This window comes from Erpetoichthys calabaricus, chromosome 7, assembly GCF_900747795.2.
Source record: "Erpetoichthys calabaricus chromosome 7, fErpCal1.3, whole genome shotgun sequence".
Lineage (NCBI taxonomy): Eukaryota > Metazoa > Chordata > Cladistia > Polypteriformes > Polypteridae > Erpetoichthys > Erpetoichthys calabaricus.
The window spans coordinates 135994533-136012909 of NC_041400.2; the positions used below are offsets into that span (position 1 = coordinate 135994533).

General features: G+C 34.7%; 1 protein-coding gene across 7 annotated transcripts in view; it reads right to left on the reverse strand.

Moving 5' to 3' along the window:
• Positions 1-18377, reverse strand: part of pde4d (phosphodiesterase 4D, cAMP-specific) — a 974428-nt gene that overhangs the window by 222987 nt on the left and 733064 nt on the right. Inside the window, exon 1 of one of the 7 annotated variants that reach the window (XM_051930177.1) lies at positions 15620-16132. The exons of the other annotated variants lie outside the window; for them this stretch is intronic. Coding sequence (XP_051786137.1) covers positions 15620-15684 — 65 coding nt within the window. The 5' untranslated portion in view covers positions 15685-16132. Of the gene's footprint in view, positions 1-15619; positions 16133-18377 lie in introns of those variants that run through there. 7 annotated transcript variants of the gene reach the window in all.

Sequence of the window (18377 nt, forward strand, 5' to 3'; positions counted from 1 at the left end):
TATAAAAAAAGAGAGTAACAATCGCAGTAGCGCAAACAAATGGAAATTATTACTTGAAAAAGGGAAGATAATCACCACGGACCAGATGTCATTGAAAAAAAAGCAGGATAAAGCGAGGTCAGAAATAAAAGACAGAGTAGAAAACAAAGTAAAACGTCATAATGAGGTTAAAAAACAAAGGGGCCAAACACATGCAGAGCAGGTTAGAGATAATGAAAAGTGGAATTCAAAAGACTCAAAAAAACGTAGGCACGAAACACATGCAGAGCAAGATACAGAATATGAAAGCAGAAAAAAACGACAGTGTCAAAACAATGAAAGTAAACATCGCACTAGCGCAAACAAAGAGAAATTATTACTCGGAGAAATAAGTAAAAGGCAAATATTCTTTAAGTCAGAGAATTTCAAAAACGTTTTTACCTCATATGCATTTATTGATTACTTTGCAAAAAAAATGATAAACTTCTGATGATGCAGATCGCTTTGTCTGTGCTGAAATTCCAAACAGAGAAACCTATCCTGAATTATGGTACAAAGTCATTAAACACATGTCTCACTGACCTCATTTAAAAGATTCAGTATATTGGGACTCAAAAGTTTCCAAATATTGTTTTTACATAAGTTCTGAAATAAAAGTGAAACTAATGAAATAGCAACAATTCAAAGAAAAAAAAATCTTAAAAGTGTGTATCCGGAAAACCAAATACGGGGTTTGGCGAGCGAAGCGAGCAGGGGGCGAAGCCCCCTAGTCTGAATTATAAAAATGTCTAAATCCTAACCTAGAAACTCTTTTTGTGGAATTCACATGTTGTCTTTTGCCTGAGTCATTATTCCTTGGTGTATTCCAGTTTTCCTCTATCATCCCCAAAATTTGCAATTATGGTTGATTGGAGACTTTAAACAGGTCCAATCTTAGTAAATTTTAACAAGTGTGCACTGTGATTGACTGGCTTCCTGTGACCTTGAACTGGACAAATGGGTTCAAAAAATGAACCAAAGTCAGTCAGTTATTTAAGTGCAACCTCCTTGTATTGTGATACACAACTCACTGTTAACAAAGGCCAACATTTAGAACACTAGGGATCAAAGGCTGCAGAAAGCATCTGCACAAGAAAGGATGGAGGGAGGCCTGTTCACAGAAATTGATGCAGGATTACATATTATTACAGGAGACTGCACCAGAAGTGCTAATCAGTAATTTTACAAAGACCATTCAAAGTCGATTTAAAGTTGCTACAAATTTTGATGCTGTTTTAGCTTAAAAGCAGTGGAATTTTCTCCAGTAGAAACAACATTAGAAATTTGTAAACCAGTAGTTACTTTCAACTGCGGTTGAGCACATCAGGCAGCTCCCTCTGTTACTTGTCCTTCTGACACAGTGCAGCATTCTGGTATAACTCTGGTAATGAAAGTCCACACAGGCCTCAAATTGCTATGTACAAATTAGAATTTTCACGTGCAATTAAGTAGCGCATAAACTACATGACTAAAACTAATAGTGTATTTGTTTTAGCGATTGGATTTATATTAATGTGTGTATTATAGAAAATGTATGCAATAATAATAATTGTGGAGAGTGGAATCAGATGGCAATAGAGCGCCAGCTACTTTTGTCAAAATGAGTGATCTGTGTTGTTATTGTAGTCTTTTAACCTGTGAGAGAAGGGGCAGTTAGCCTTTACAGGAGGGAGAGCAAAGGCGTATGCGCTAAAGGAGTATAAAGAGAGTTGCAATAAACAGCGCAGAAGGTTGAATGGACTGAATCAGACTTAGCAAAGGAAGAAGGTACTTGGTGTGGCACAAAGGTCATATGAGGACAGTGATCGCCCTTGAAGAGAAAGAGCAGCATCTTCCATGTCTATCAGGAGAGCTGATAAAGAGAATTTCTTAACAGGACAATAAATAATCCTTTCAAGAACTATTAAACAGCCACTTGTGCCTGTGTGTCACTCCTTCCTCCGTCATACCTTGGGTTGTTACATTATATTTCTTATGTTGTATGATGTGATGAAGCATTACATTTTTTTTATTGTCAATACTTAGAACTATTTGACTTCAATCTTTTGCGGTTATCGCACTTTCTGTAGAATGCTCACATATGCATTTTATAAACATTAAATGACTAAGCAGCTAAAAATAATTCAAAGATGAATAATGCAAAGTACTACAAAACCAGTGATAGGTTTATTGTGCTGACAACAGAAAACACATTTGTGATATGATTTAATGTATGCATACAGATACTTTCCACAGTCTATGATAAATAATAATAAGGTGTCCCATTACGCAAAATAAGCACATTCTTAGGGCATCAAGGGAAAAAAGGGCGGCACAGATTTTGCACAAAAGTAGAATAAATATAACCATAAAAAATAAATAAATAAATAAAAGTATAACTAAATTTATAGGTAGACAACAATTAGCATTATTTTTAAAACTTTTGATCCATGTGTGTTGAAATACTATACAGTATACAGTATCTTCCAGGTTAGAAAGCATTGTAATGGAAGATGTTTGTTTGCTACAAATAAGAATATTTCGTCATTATAATAACTTTTTAAAAAAGTGTCAACCAACACAAATTTCTCTAGAAAGAGGATTTTGAAAAGTGAAAAATATGACTGAAAAGCATGAAATCACTTAATTTCAGTTGTGTGACAAGGTTGTAAGCTTTCTTTAGTAGCCTCTATTGTAGGGCTTGTTCTGATTCGATTCTGTTGTTCTAGATGTATATTTTCTTTGGTATGTTTATATTGTATATAATTCTACTTCATGCTCACAAAGATGTTTTGAGAGGCAATATTAAAGTCTAGCTGGGCTTGGTTGTTTTTGTTCTTTGGGAAACTAGTGGAATTAGTAAGAATACATCTTTGAATATTTATTTGTTATTATCAATCATGTTTCAGATTTACAGTTCACATACTTTCCAAGATTCTTGTGTCTTAAAAGACAAGTGTAATATATGTTTATTTATTTCTTCTTCAGTTTTTATTTTATTATTTTTTTATGGTACAGAAATTTTGAAATTACTTCAGTTGAATAAAATAGTGTTTAAGATAAGAAACATCACTGTAGAAATAACCATCGTTAACCTATGAAACTGGGTGAACACAAGCATCTAAATTAAATTCAATCTGAAAAGTATAAGCACGTAGATTATATTGTGATATATACCATAATCTTGATAAATTTTAATTATATTGTGACATAAATATTTTGGCCATATCAGCCAGCCTTACCAAAATTATATCTAACATTATATAAAGTGGACTTAAATAAATGTTTATTAACAAGAAACAATAAAAGATAGTAGTGCAGTTGTTCTCTTTCTATATAATTTGAACAACAGCCAATTAGCATGCACTTAAAAACTTGTAAGTCTTTTTGTTTCATCATGGCCTAGCTCTGTCACCTTTGTAGTGATATGCAGCTGTACAAAAGTTTGACTTTTAAAAATGTAAGATTTTGCTTTAAAAAGCATAGTTTTATCACTTTATCTCAAAGTAACTGTCACATGTACACAGTATAATGAAATTAACAGCTGTACACTTGACCAACTTTCACCATGCTGCCACTGTCCTTGTCCTGCAGCCCGAATCTCACTCCATTAGCTACGTAAAATTTTAAATCCCAAAATATAACAAATGATGATGAGTGAAATAACTAGTTCCATTTTGCATACAATTTTGAGAAACTGATACTATATGCCATTCTCCCTCCTGCTGCGAGGTGGAAATATTGTCCCCGCATCAGAACTATTATAAGGTTGCAAATGAGACAAAAGTCTAGAGCGAAAGAGGTTTTTTAAATATACTAAAATCCTTTCTTCCTGGATCAATGGTGTAAATTTCATTAGACACTAAATTGCATTGTACCACATTTTATTTTTGCAAAGCAAAACTCTAGCTATTACTGCAGAAACAGATTCAGTCTAATTGTTGGCTGGTCAATATTAATAGGCTAAAGGTAAACTTTTGTCCTCCCAAAACTTCTCTCACCATCGGTTCTGTGATCTGCAATACATGTTTATGGGTTAGCTTTAAGAGGCCATAAATAAGTTTTTTTTTTTTACAAACAACTAATTTCCTAAACAAAATTAACTGTTAGTGAGCTTATTATTTAATTATTTCCATATTATTGCCTTTCTGTCAGTGTCACATAAAGTTATCTATAAGTCCTTTTCAGTTCTTAAGGAACACAACATCTACTTTAAGTAATCTAGATCTGCTACATTAAACAATGTTTCTGCTGACATTTAACATACATATAAGGTCATGGAATGAATGGCCAAGGGTATTTAAAACCTGGTATTCTTCAGGGATTAGTACAATTCTTAGACCCATTAAAATAATTATTTTGACCTCTACAAAATGTTTACATGTGACCTGTTCTGCATCCAAGCTACATGACTTACAGACATTCCTCTGTAAAATTGTCTTTGCTTTGTTAAACTGAAAACTTTAAGTAATTATTGTGGTAATGAACACATGCTGTTAAAAGAAATTCCACATTTGTACAGCTGTGCATTGAAGCTATTTGTCATTTTTTGTTAACTGAAGTTAATAGTACAAAATAGCTTAAAATTAAGTAATAAATCTAAATCAAAAAATAAAAGCTGGGAAAAACCTAATTTATATTGAATTGTGTACAAAAGAGTAGTCAAAGTAGTTTACAATGAATTGGCCAAAGATTGAGATGAAATGTTTTTGAAACAGAAAGTTGCAATCAAAGGTTTACAAAATGGACAATTGAAATAATTGCACCCCTTGCCTAATTTTTGCAATTTATGTCTAATCTGTTATTGGTACATTGTAGCCATTTCCATATAACCATTTTTAATCAACAGTGTGTATGTAGCAATTAAGGACTAAACATCTGCAGTTTTATAATTGCTTGGGCCCTTGGTTAGTTTCTGCCTACCAGGACAGACCTTGATGACATCTGACTGGATTTAGTTGGTTTTAGAATGTCATGTTATTCTCATAGAATACTCAACTATCCATCCATCCATCCATTTTCCAACCCGCCGAATCCGAAAACAGGGTCACGGGGGTCTGCTGGAGCCAATCCCAGCCAACACAGGGCACAAGGCAGGAAACAATCCCGGGCAGGGTGCCAACCCACCGCAGGACACACACAAACACACCCACACACCAAGCACACACTAGGGCCAATTTAGAATCGCCAATCCACCTAAGCTGCATGTCTGTGGACGGAAACCGGAGCGCCCGGAGGAAACCCACGCAGACACGGGGAGAACATGCAAACTCCACGCAGGGAGGACCCGGGAAGCGAACCCAGGTCTCCTAACTGCGAGGCAGCAGCGCTACCCACTGCGCCACCGTGCCGCCCAATACTCAACTAAAATATCATTAAAACTAAAGCTAGTAAACGTTAGCTTGAAGAAATAAAAAGAAATGAAATAGCAATAACAGGTGCACAAAAAAGTTTATTTACTTTCCAAAAGAAAATAGATGTAAGATTTATTTCTTCATCAGCTAAATTGTATGTTGCCATTTTTTTCAAAAAATTGGTTTAAATGTTAATTAAGAAAATTATACAGCCAATGATAACTCAAACTGATGTGTAGGTTTATATTCAATACCAATACTTGTGAAATTTTATGATGCTAGACATCGCTTTGGCACCATGGCAAAAATGGAAATTCCATTCAGCATCTTTTTATTAAAAACACCTGCATTATTAAAGTGAATACTATAGTGCCTTTTTCTGTAAAAGTACATAAAATATATAAATACTACCAGTAAAGGAGCTTTAAAATATTTGTATATCCATTAAGTTGTTACCTAACTATAATAAATACTACAATACAAATAAGGCCTTGAATTTTAATGTGTGATAGATACAGGGATTCTCTAAAGTAACAACAAGTTGTGGATGTTATAAACTTAGGGGTATATCAGCATGGTGTTTATAAAAAATGATATCATTGTGGATTACCTGATGTATTTTACCATGTGCACATTCTAAATATTCTTTGACATTTTTTCCAGTAAGTGAGAAACACTGCTTAAAATCCATACTAAAAAAAACTTTTACATGTGCAATATTGAATTAGTGAATTCCAAGATAATTCAGGATAATTTCTTTTAAGCAAACTCTTTAAAGCTATTTTCTAACAGCATGTCTTTAAAATCTTGTTTGTCTGAGAATCACTCTGTTAGGTTTGCAACATTAGCTACTGTAAGAGTCTTATTTGCATCACTAGCAGGTTAAAACATACTAGACAGTAATATTTAACAGATGAGTCAATTTAATTCAAATTTCAAATGTCACAAATTTCTGGTGCGTTAGTTGTAGAAATCTGACATTTTTTTCATTTCTCCAAACTTTAAGGCATTCTCTGTGAAATCAGTCTTGTCAGTTTTACATATCCATTTCATTTTCTGTTATTCTAGAACTCATGTAAAACAGCCTTTGATGTGCTGTTTTCAAATGATCTTGTCAACACACAAACTTGGGATTGATGCTGTCCCATGATGGAACAGTGCTTTAGAAATGCTAGAAAGGTTTTTGGAACAACAGTCAGCCATCTCAGCAGCGAGGCTGCTCATGGTGTGACTGGCATTCAACGCTCTTGTCTGCAACACTTTAGCCGTAGCATTAGCAACATCTACTGGATTGGACGGCAAAAATGAAGATGAGAAAAAATCTACATATTGTAATTGAGCAGGCTAAAGATTCACAATATCGATCTTGAGACTAAGAATCAATATTGAATCATTTAAAGGAAAAATAACAATTAATTGGAAAGTCAATATTTTTACCCTGAGCTAATGAGAAATAAAGAGAAAACATGTGCATTTTTAAAAAATTAAAAGCAATTTATTTATGTTGTGTGGAACTTGGTGACAAATTCCATGTAAAATAAAGATGTTAATTGTAGCAAGAGAAAAATTACTTTATTCTTTCTTAAATCTTTGAAATTTGGCTAGATGTACTGCTACAGTGGAAAAAGATTGTGATGCTCCTCACTGAGCACTGGGCAATTGTTGGAATTTTCTGAGCAGCCTGAAATATCAACGTGAGCATGCGCGCAAAGCAGTCAACATGACGTAGCTCCAAAGGTTGTACCACACAGATCATATTAGCAGCACTGTCAGACACGATGGTTGCTTCTATGGCTTTTATGTTCCATTCATCCAACGTTGCTGTCAGCATGCATTAGATCTAGATCCTCATTTTAAAATGGTTCCTTTTTATCTGAGGAAGAACTGTGAGGACACATTTTCAAGGCTGATTAATGTGACTGCTACATGTGAGCAACTGAAGATATGTGTTTTAAATGTCCATTAGGAGAATAAATCTGATCCGGTTTAGATGAAGGGTGTCTCCATGGGAATCCATAACACATGAATAGATTACTGAATAACATAATGTATTTATTATTTAAGAAGCAATATTTGATTATTTTATAATAATATTACTCACAAGATGATATGTTTTATAAAGTAGATGTCAGTGCATTATATTAAAACAAGGACCCCTCCATAATATGTGTGGACTCTGATGTGCGGATACTTTTTTTGATCAATAATATTTTGTTGCGCATCTTGCAAATACTTATGTTAGCTGTTCATTACTAGTTAAGTATTGCTTCTTAAATGTCATTCCATGCTTATTCATATGTTATGAAGTCACTATGTAGACACCCTTCAAATAAAGTGTTCTCTATGCATGGCCAAGTGATCTATAAAGAAGCTAGCACTTCAAAAACATCAGTCCACGCTAATTCAATCAAGATAAAATTGATATCAGATTGAATCGGGATATTGTGAATCAAAATCGAATCAGATCGGAATATTAATGCAGCTTTAGGCTGTTTAGTGAAAACTAACAACAATCAAGGAACAGTGCTATTTTCCAATAATAGATAGATAGATAGATAGATAGATAGATAGATAGATAGATAGATAGATAGATAGATAGATAGATAGATAGATAGATAGATAGATAGATAGATAGATAGATAGATACTTTATTAATCCCAAGGGGAAATTCACAATGTGAATTTAATGTGAACATCGAAATCCAGGAACTGGAAAATACAGTTATCATTTAATTGTTGAAATATTTGTTGAAATATTTGTTGAAATAAGCATATGTTTGATTTATGCTTAAATTAAGGCATATAGTTACTTTGTTAAGGAATACTATAAACTTTAAAGTTTTTACTTTTTGCAGTTACAAGTAAAATATGTTGCTAATAAAAACAATAATACAATAATTTTCATGTTGCTCCAACTGAGCAGATTTTCTAAAGGCAATTTATCCTTCCATCTGTTTTCTTTTCCTGCACAATTAGATGAAGAATTGTGGGGATCAAAAGTGCATAGCGGGATCATATTTTAAGACAGGAATTAACCACGCTGGACATGCAAGTTCATTACAGGCAACACTCACTCATTCACAATTAACAGATTCCCAAGACTAAGGCTAACCCAAAACAACACATGACCAATATTTAAATGCCGCTAAATTATGCTTAGCCAACATATGAATTAAGATCTGAGCATTTCAAAGGTAATTGTAGCAAAGCTATGCTGATTTTTGAACATAAAAGTCTTTCCAGCCATGTTCTTAGTTCATTCAGTTCAATACAGGGTTCCATTTAGAACACGAGTCTATCACGCAGCATGAGGTACAAGACTACCCTGGACTGAATTCACACTCACACACACCAACAACTGCTAATACTGAGAAATTTAGGAATGCTAGTTAGCCTAGCTTACATATTACTAGGGTTGTGGGAAGAAATGACAGAACTTGGAGACTGTACAATTTACAGCTTCTTATGTAAATTAAGCATATTACACTCTTTTAAACATTTGGAACGGTTTCTTCAATTATCTTCTTTATTATGAATACAAGGGAGCAGCATTTTGAAGTTATTTTGAGAATAAGTAAAAGTGAATTTTGAAATGATTATTTAATACTTAATAACAAGAAAGACTTTTGTGTGTACATTTAAAATGTGCTGAAGGATTGTGGCCTAATACTTGAAGAATTTAGAAGCAGAGGTCTGGCGTACTGATTCCCAAACTGAAGATCTCCTGTACATAACTGATTTCAGCTTGCATCTATCCTACCCCCAGAAGACAGATTTCCACCAGATTTTCACAATACACTGATTGCACTACTAATTTGACTGCTGGATCTTTGACACTATCATGTTAAAAAGTGAACTTGGATTTCTTCAATGTGTAGCCTGATGCCCAGTATGAATCTGTTCCGCTTATGTTAATGGCACTTCACAGTGTTGTATACAGGTTATTTTTACTTTTCAATATCTTATGTTTTACTTAATTATTAAATATTAACTGGTGAAACCAAATGTTTAAAAACTGTATGTGGTAAAACGTCAAAGGCGGAGTGGTGGCTCTGAGGCAAGGGGTCTGCACTGGCAATTGGAAGGTTGCCGGTTCGAATCCAGAAAATGCCAAAAGGGACTCTGTTCTGTTGGGCCCTTGAGTAAGGCCCTTAACCTGCAATTGCTAAGCACTTTGAGTAGTGAGAAAAGCGCTATATAAATGCAAAAAATTATTATTATTAAAGGTGTCAAAAATGACAGAATGTAACGGATATGGTTGTCATTCCATGTTTCTTTGATTTAGATCACTTTTCACAGTCTAATATTCTCAGTGCCACTTTGTTCAAGTCATGGTTGCAAGGGCCAGAGCATATCATGGCAGTGTCAGGCATAAGGCAGGAACCAAACATAGATAAGGCGCCAGTCCATAGCAACATGCAAAAATAGAAACAATACATTTAAATATGTATTTGAACCTAAACTCACACAAGTCCATTTAAAAAAAAAAAGTCACAATTACCCAAATACAGAAGTCTTAAAATTGTGGAAGAAACAGGTTCAAGAAAAACCTATACAGAAACAAGAAAAACTTGCAAACTGCACAAACAGAAACCAAACAAGTGATTTAGAAGAGTAAATACTGAAATATTCAATAAACACCACCTCTTTTATTTAAAATAAAATAATAACTGCAAAAGGCAAGGATTACCATAGTACTTCAGTTCCAACCCTGTCCAACATGAGAAAAAGTGGAATTGTTTCATTACAAGAAATTACTAATAAAGATTTGCATCCAGTCCTTTGCATCATGTCCTGGATGGGACATGAGTCAACTGCTTGGCTCACTCCTGCAGCTAATTAACAACCAAGTCAGAGGAGAATAACAATAGAGACAGATAATGGATCAGGATTCTGACCCAGAACTCTGAGGCAGCACCATTAACCACTGTGTAGCTGCAATGCCATAAAATAAAATATGCATGTCATGGTTATCATACAGAAGAATTACTATAAAGCAAACATATTTCTTTTTTCAAATACAATGAACAAGAGTTAAGGAAATAACCACTAGAAATGTTTAACAGATAGTATTCTCATAAATAATGAATATCTTTCAGCCTGAAGAAAGCATATCAGTAATATGATAATGTTATGAACTTTGTGGTAGTTATTGAAAAAAATGTTCTTAAAGAACTGAGTTCTTTAGCACTTTCAGTCAAATACAGCTGTTACAACAAATCATGAATTAAGAGATTTACTAAAATTGAGGTCAAACCTCACTGTAAAGTAAAAAGACAGGATTGTAAAATAGATAGAAAACTAATTAAATAATTGATTATGTATCAAAATATAACTTCATGAGATGAAATAATAAAAACAGCATCTCAGTTCAACAGTTTTATGATCCAGAAAAGAATAGAGAGACAATGCTTTGGCAAAGACAAAGGCATGTCTCCTAATTTCATAGCCATTCCTTTACTCTGAACAGAATAGAGCACAAATGAAAATGTTTCAGATAAACGTCATCGCCGAGACAAACCAGCAGCTGCAATGTTTCTCCTCATTTAAGAGTCTGGCCCAAGAACAGCCAAACTGTTCTGTTATTTTGCAAGTATAGACACGTTTAGTTTTTTGAATTTATTTTCTTTCAGCATCAGGAGACTTACAAGTTTTAAATGTTTGCCAAAATACACACAAGGTTTCTGATCACCAAGTGAGCCTGAATTGGGTTTGTGAATGATATGTCATGTATTTCTAATCAAGTGACTCAAACTTTCTGACTTGTCATTGTTATTCTCATTGTGCCTGGTGTGTCATATATCAAACTTTCCTAGATTTTCGTTCTTAAATGTCAATTTAAAAAGTTAGTAAAATCACCTGTATCATGTCTACTGATTATGATTATATTCAACACCATTACTACTCTGGCAAATGCAGGCAAGGCAGCATGTTGATACAATGGTTGAATCCTGATTTGTGGTTTTTAATATGTACGTCCCAAATTGGCCCTGCGACAGATTGGCAGCCTGTTTGTAGTTGGTTCCTGTCTTGTATCCTGCAATGGCAAGATAAGACTAGGGGACCCTTGAACGGGTCAGAAAATGGAAACATAAATGGACCAACTTTCGCAGTGTATAGAATATAGGATTGCAGATCTTTAGGAGGCTCATGAGACACTTGGGCTGCAATATCTGTTGTATGCCAAAAACAACAATGTTGATCTCAATGGTTGGTAGATATTAGTGATTATGTCCTGTCATTTTAAAACAAAAAACTGAACCTATTATAGCAGTAAATTAAAAATGACTCTTGGCACCCTGGTTCACATAAATGCATCTAAGCATAAAGTGAGGAATGTTGGCAATGTAACATTGTACTTATGAGAATCTGGGACATGTATATGATACAACAAACTGAAAAAAAGGTGTGAAGTGTGGGCCACAGAGTACATAATTCATATGCTGCACTGTGCTTTCTCAGACCATACAAACACATATAAAAATGTAAAAAATGAATTTTCTCTTAACATAAGACACAGTGAAAAAAACAAACTGTTAGCTAATGAACAGCTTTACTGAAGCTCCAATACGCTCACTGTTAACTTATATTGTTAATTGTTGCTTATATTATTCCTGCAATGTTGATTAGCACACGCAAGAAAGAATGCATGTATTCTGCATATGTGACAATAATGGCTGTAAACCTACAAACCTATTATGTTTAAATTCTTCCATGTATTGTAAATATTAATCACATTTTGTTTTTTTGGATACTGTTATTTTACACCCCAGTGATGTTCAGCGTGAGTGTGGATATATGTATGAGTGGGCCCTGTAATGGACTGTTCCCCTCTTACAGGGCTAGTGCCTACCTAGCACCCAAAGCTTCTGGGATAGGCTCCTGCTCTTGTGAACTCAGAACTGGAGGAACAAGGTTTGAGAATGTTATATCAGTCTTATTTTTCTTATCATGTTTGTGAAAGTTAGACAATTACTTATGAATGCTTTGAAATTAGTTAAGAGTTCTTATTGTTCAGTGCCTCCTGACTCAATGGCACAAAGAAACCCACACATATGATATACGATATAAACTGACACAAGGCATTAAGCTTTCTATTGTTCCTCCCTATTTTTGGCCCTCTACACCTAAAAAAACCCATCATTTTAAAAATGACAGAATTTAAACATCAGCATAAGCTATCATTTTAGACTATTTTAAGGTCAGTGATTACAAATATGATGTTACTTTAGATATTTGATCTTTTACTATGTATCCACCCCTCTATGAACCTCTATCAAAGGATGAAAAATAACAAATTTATATTATAATCAAGAATATTTACATATTAAACATATAAATTGAAGCACACATTTTTATATTTCAAATATTTGATGCAACTATTCTCCTTTGTTATGTACTTCTACCTCATGAAGTAATTCATTGAATGTCATATGAACACCCCACATTACAACAGCTCATGCTAATTCAGGCTTTTTAATAATTACAAATACTGTATGTTTATCATATATCGACTTTGCTGTTGCCAAATAGTGCTTCCAAATATCTCGATTAGTTAATCACTTCTGAGTCGTCACTGTCTTGTTAGCTTTAATTATTTATGCAATCTTTAGTCTTACAATGAATTGGCACTTCATTCAGAGTTAGTTCCTTCCCCGTGCCTAATGCTGCTACTGGAATGTCTCCGGGTTCACAGACTCCAAATTGGAATTAAAGAAGCATTAAAATGGATTAGAAGATAATTAACGTTAATTGGACAATTTACATTTTTAGAAAAACATAAGATAAACTTCTAGTTAATATTACTGCTGTCAGCTAAACTGATTTTTTATTCATTCATCCACTCAGATTGTGCACACAATCTTACTCATAACGAACTAAATTTAAGCCACCAATTAATCTAAAATGTCTTTGTCTTTGGGGGAAACTGGAAAAAAAGTCATGCAGACATGGGAAGAATGTGTAAACTCCACACAGGCAATGGTCAGACTGAGATCATTAAACCCACTGCCCCACCCGTCCATTTAAAAAATATGAATAAAAACCCTAAAAAGAACAGATAAAAAAAGCTGTTATATCAAAAAATACCAGTTGGAATACAGTCTGTAAGGCCCCAATACCAGTGAGTTTAAATCACAAAATAGACATAATATACAGTCAGTCTTATATATATAAGTGGCCACTTAATAGTTATTTAGTTTTGAGACACTGTCATATAGGAGCTCCATCAGATGTGTAGATCATCACAAAATAAACCAAATGAGAAGAAGCAGGCTTCAAAAATAGACTTAAACTGAGTACTGCAGAGTGCTTTAAAATGTCTCTTAAAAATATGACTTCAGTTGAACCTGACAGTCATAGAAATGAATGGTAAATACAAGAATTTAAAAGCCATCTGCAGCCTGACCACATTTGTTCTGGTAGCTTGTATTTTACATGAATTTTTATCTTGCTTAGCCTTTCACTAGAGTTTTATATCTTTCAGTAACACTGTTAATCATTAAAGTCTTTGCACTTTCTTTTTCTCGCTACAGCATTTTCTTTTACTTTTATATAGATACTAAAACACGGGAAGAACATGAACAAGCTTAACTTGAATGGTGGACTGATGGTTCAGTAGCTATTTTTCCACATCCAGAGATTGCAGTTCCTGTTAGGGTGGACTTTAAAGTGCCCAGAAGGAATCTCAGAATGATGGGTGCCACTTCATCACAGGGCACACATACACACACAAATACAGTGCTAGTTTGGAGTTGACACAGACATCTTTGAAATGCAGATGGAAAGCTGAAGTGCCCAGAAGACATTTCAAGAAGAGACGGGGAGAATATTTAAGCTCCACACAAGCAGTTCCCAAACCGGGGTTTGGGTTTTGATGTGGCAGTGCAAACCACTGCAGCACTGTGTCACCATCTGTAATGATGTTACTGACAAATCTGTTCCTGACATATCAGAAAATTTTTTAATTAGAGTTAATAATCAATTCAAAACATTTCATCCTACCAGATTTTCTCCTGGAAGACATGATAGAGAATGCACCCATATCTCCTGACATTTTAGGGAACGAAACCTTGTTTCAGTACTGGCTGTCAGCCTCAATCTATGCATCAAATTCCGTATACTCTGGACTAATAATGTCTTCTTCAAACATATTCAAAACAAATGTATATTTAAATCAGGACAAACTTGGGGTCAACCACACTTTGACTCAGTCCCTATTTCTTTTAGATTAACTCAGAATGCCTATGAACCGCACTCAATTTAAGGGGTCTATTTCATTTTATGGATCCATCTGTGAATTTGTGTATGATCATCCATCCATCCATCCATCCATGTTCTAATCCAGTTATCCAATTCAGAGTAGTGGGTAGCCATAGACTATCCCATGCTACTGGATGAGTTGACAATCCACTGCAGGGCACACTTGCTTAAACTCACTCATACCAACCCATTTTAGAGTCACCATACATACCTTTCAGGCTCAGGACCAAAACTAAAGGATGTCGAGAAAAAAATATCAAGTAGACACTTCCCAGACCAGGATTTGAACCCAGGACTCAGAAGATATGAAGCAGAAAAGCGGACTATTGCAACATCAAGCTGCCCAGGTGGTGGAATGGTGCATGTGTGTTTAGGTTTAGACAATATTATACAGAGTGTTCATATTATTTTATGCAAAATGTTTGAACTTTAATGTCCCTTAACAGTTATGCATGGCTTTCATTAAATGAGGTTTGCAGCCATGTCCTTGCTTAAAATAAATGCTAAATCTATAAATACATTTTAATTTGTAACTAATAAAACACAGTATAGCTTATGACTGTAATATAAGAACTTTTATGATGCTGCAAAAACAGATTTGTTTTCAATCCCCAACATAAATTCCCACAAACTCATAAACAAAGGTCAATTTTCAGTTACTTGTGTAAAATTGATAACATCAATGATTTTTTCAACAGATGTCAAGTAGGCAAGAATGTAAGCTGAGAAGTAAGCCAATTGAAGTTAGTGTAATCAGAAACAAAACAGCACCTTCAAGCTACAAACTGCAATATTACAAGGATGAACACGTGATAAAAACAAATGTTGCTTTATTTGTGTCTTTTGTGTACACTGTACTGTATTATTAAATACCATGCTTTACTTTACATACTTAAACAATGATTGTAGTCAAATAACATGCATAAGATATTCTGCAAATTCAAAACATGCTACAATATTACTGTTAAAATCACGGAGGATCGGCAGTAAAGAATAAAATCATTTTACCAAAGCCATTCCGCATTCCTCAAAGAGCTGGTGGACCTGGATCGTGGCTTCATAACGATACTCATTGTGAAGAATATTTTGTAATTCCAAACTTCTCCTTACTTCAGATAGATTCCATTCAAGAATTCTATAACTTTTAAATACTGACCCACATAGTAAATCAAGGCATTAGTTGTATTTTAGTTTGGCTTATTTCATTTTGTTCCTCTCAAGAAGCCCAATTTGGCTGAAGCTTTGAAGGCATGCGTGTGACACTCATGACCACGTAGTTGTAAAGACTGCTGCACTTTGCTCTGATAATGAACTTCACTGTATCCCTTGACTGGTGAGTTTCTTTTCTAAGGAGGTACTGCGTTAAGATCTAAGTGTTACACGCGTAGAACAAATTAGAAAGCCTTAGGAACTCCTGCAGTTTTATTTCCCAAGCGAAATGCAAATGTTTACAGATTGCTGCCACTGACTGGCTTGTTCTCAATGCGACAGAGGTACATGCAAGGAAAGAGTTGGTGAGCTGCTGCGTGGATTGCATTCTCAGCATGACTAGGTCATCACGAGAAAAGAAAGAGAAGACAGTGAGTGTGTGAGAGAGCGAGAGAGAGAGACAGGGGAGGAGGGGGGGTATGACAAAACATGGCCCAAATATACTCTGTCTGATGTAGAAGAAGATAATATCTCTTTACACAGCTTCCTTCCATCCCTTGAGATTTCTATCCTTGCAATCACCATTCTGACAGTCTCAGGATTAAAAAATAATGATTATAAAATAAAATGTTATTTTCAGCCATAATAAAACATTAGAATTAATGGAAAATAGTTGTTTCTTGCTGTTTGCTTACAGTTTGCAACTTTACTTAACACAGTTATAAAAAGAAGTGTTTATCTTGCTTTTGTAAACTCTTGAGAGTAAGCAGAATCATAACTTGACCCAATAAAATAAATTAACACTCAAATGTAAGCAGTGAGGCTTTGATGTAAATGCAAATATTGCTGAAGTTTTTTTTTTTTCTTTTCTTTTTACTGAAAAACTGATTTTCTAGGACCTAAATGTAACATTTAAGAAAAAATATTTATCATGATACCATTTCAAACCATACTACAATTAATGAACATAAAAAAATCTTTCCATAAGAAAATATGATTGCTGATTTAAAGGGGGGGGGGGGGGGGGAGAGTATAAAAGACAATTTACAAATTTCACTTTGCTGACTTATATATCCAGCTAAATAGTTAACAGTCAGAAACAGCCATTGTGATAAATGTAAGTGTTAATGCTGACTGGTGTCATCATTTTGTGGTTTGGTAACGCAATCACACAAGACAGAACGGCCATACAGAGGTGTGTGACATCTGCACAAATCCCACAGAGTATAACTAAGCATCAGTCATTAAGGACCACATGAAACACTGCCGCAATCCCATCTACCCCAGGCACAAATTGCCCTTACCTCTACAGTCTATTAATATTATTATTATTATTATTATTATTATTATTATTATTATTATTATTATTAAGAGTACTATATTTATGCTTTTATGACTGGCTGGCTGACTGACTGACTGACTGACTGACTGACTGACTGACTGACTGACTGACATTGCATATGAAGAAAATGTAGTTTAAATCAAGTCAATGGTTGATCTCAAAAGCTTTTATTTGATATATCACTGCACGACAGTTTTTTTGAAAAGTCTTGTTTCCTGAAAAGATTTTGCTAATTGTGACAGGTACCTACTGGGTATGCACAAATATAGTTTTGGTTTTACTGCAACACGTAGGAACTCTGAGAAATAGACATTTATATGTTTACTGACAATAACGTATTTCGTCACGTTTATGTTTCGCATAAGCTATTAAATTCAACAGAATTAAAAGTGTTTTGTTCCTAGTTTTCTTTTGCATTCAATGTCTGGTGCATCACATTGCAGTGTCCAACAGTAGCCAGCAAGCATTGATGCATTCCAGTTGCCCTGGTATCGTTTCTCCATTGTAGCAATGTCCTGGTGAAACCTTTCACCGTGTTCGTCACTGACAGCACTGAGATTTGCGGGGAAGAAATCCAAGTATGAGTGGAGGAAATGAATCTTGAGTGACATGTTGCACTTCATTGTCTTGTACAGATCTTCAAACCGCTTGTCACTCATAACATGTCTGATCTGGGGGCCAACAAAAATGCCCTCTTTGATCTTGGCGTCAGTTATTCTTGGGAACATCTGTCTTAAATAACAAAAACCTTTGCCTTCCTTGTTCAGTGCTTTCACAAAGTTCTTTTTTTTTTAAATTTTATTGATTTTATCATTCCATACAAATAGATCAATTTTTACAAAAAAAATAGGATTGAAAATTCTTCATGAGTCCCAGTTTTATGTGAAGAGGAGGCAAAAATATCTTTACTGGGTCGACAAGCAATTCATGTGCCACATTTTTCTGTCCTGGAACTAACTTTTTTATGGAATGGCCAGTTCTGTCGAGAATAGTGCGACTCTTTGGCATGGCTGTCTCATTCACAGATGAAACAACAGTACTTTGTATAGCCGAGCTGCAGTCCTAGTAACAGAGCAACGACTTTAAGATCTCCACAGATATTCCAGTTGTACCTGCTATACTGGACGTGCATCAGCAACAGTTCAATATTCGCATACGTTTTTTTCATGTGTGCTGCATAGCCAACAGGTACTGAAGGATAGATGTTGCCATTGTGTAGCAGAACAGCTTTCAGGCTTAACATTGATGAATCAATGAAGAGACGCCACTTTTCCG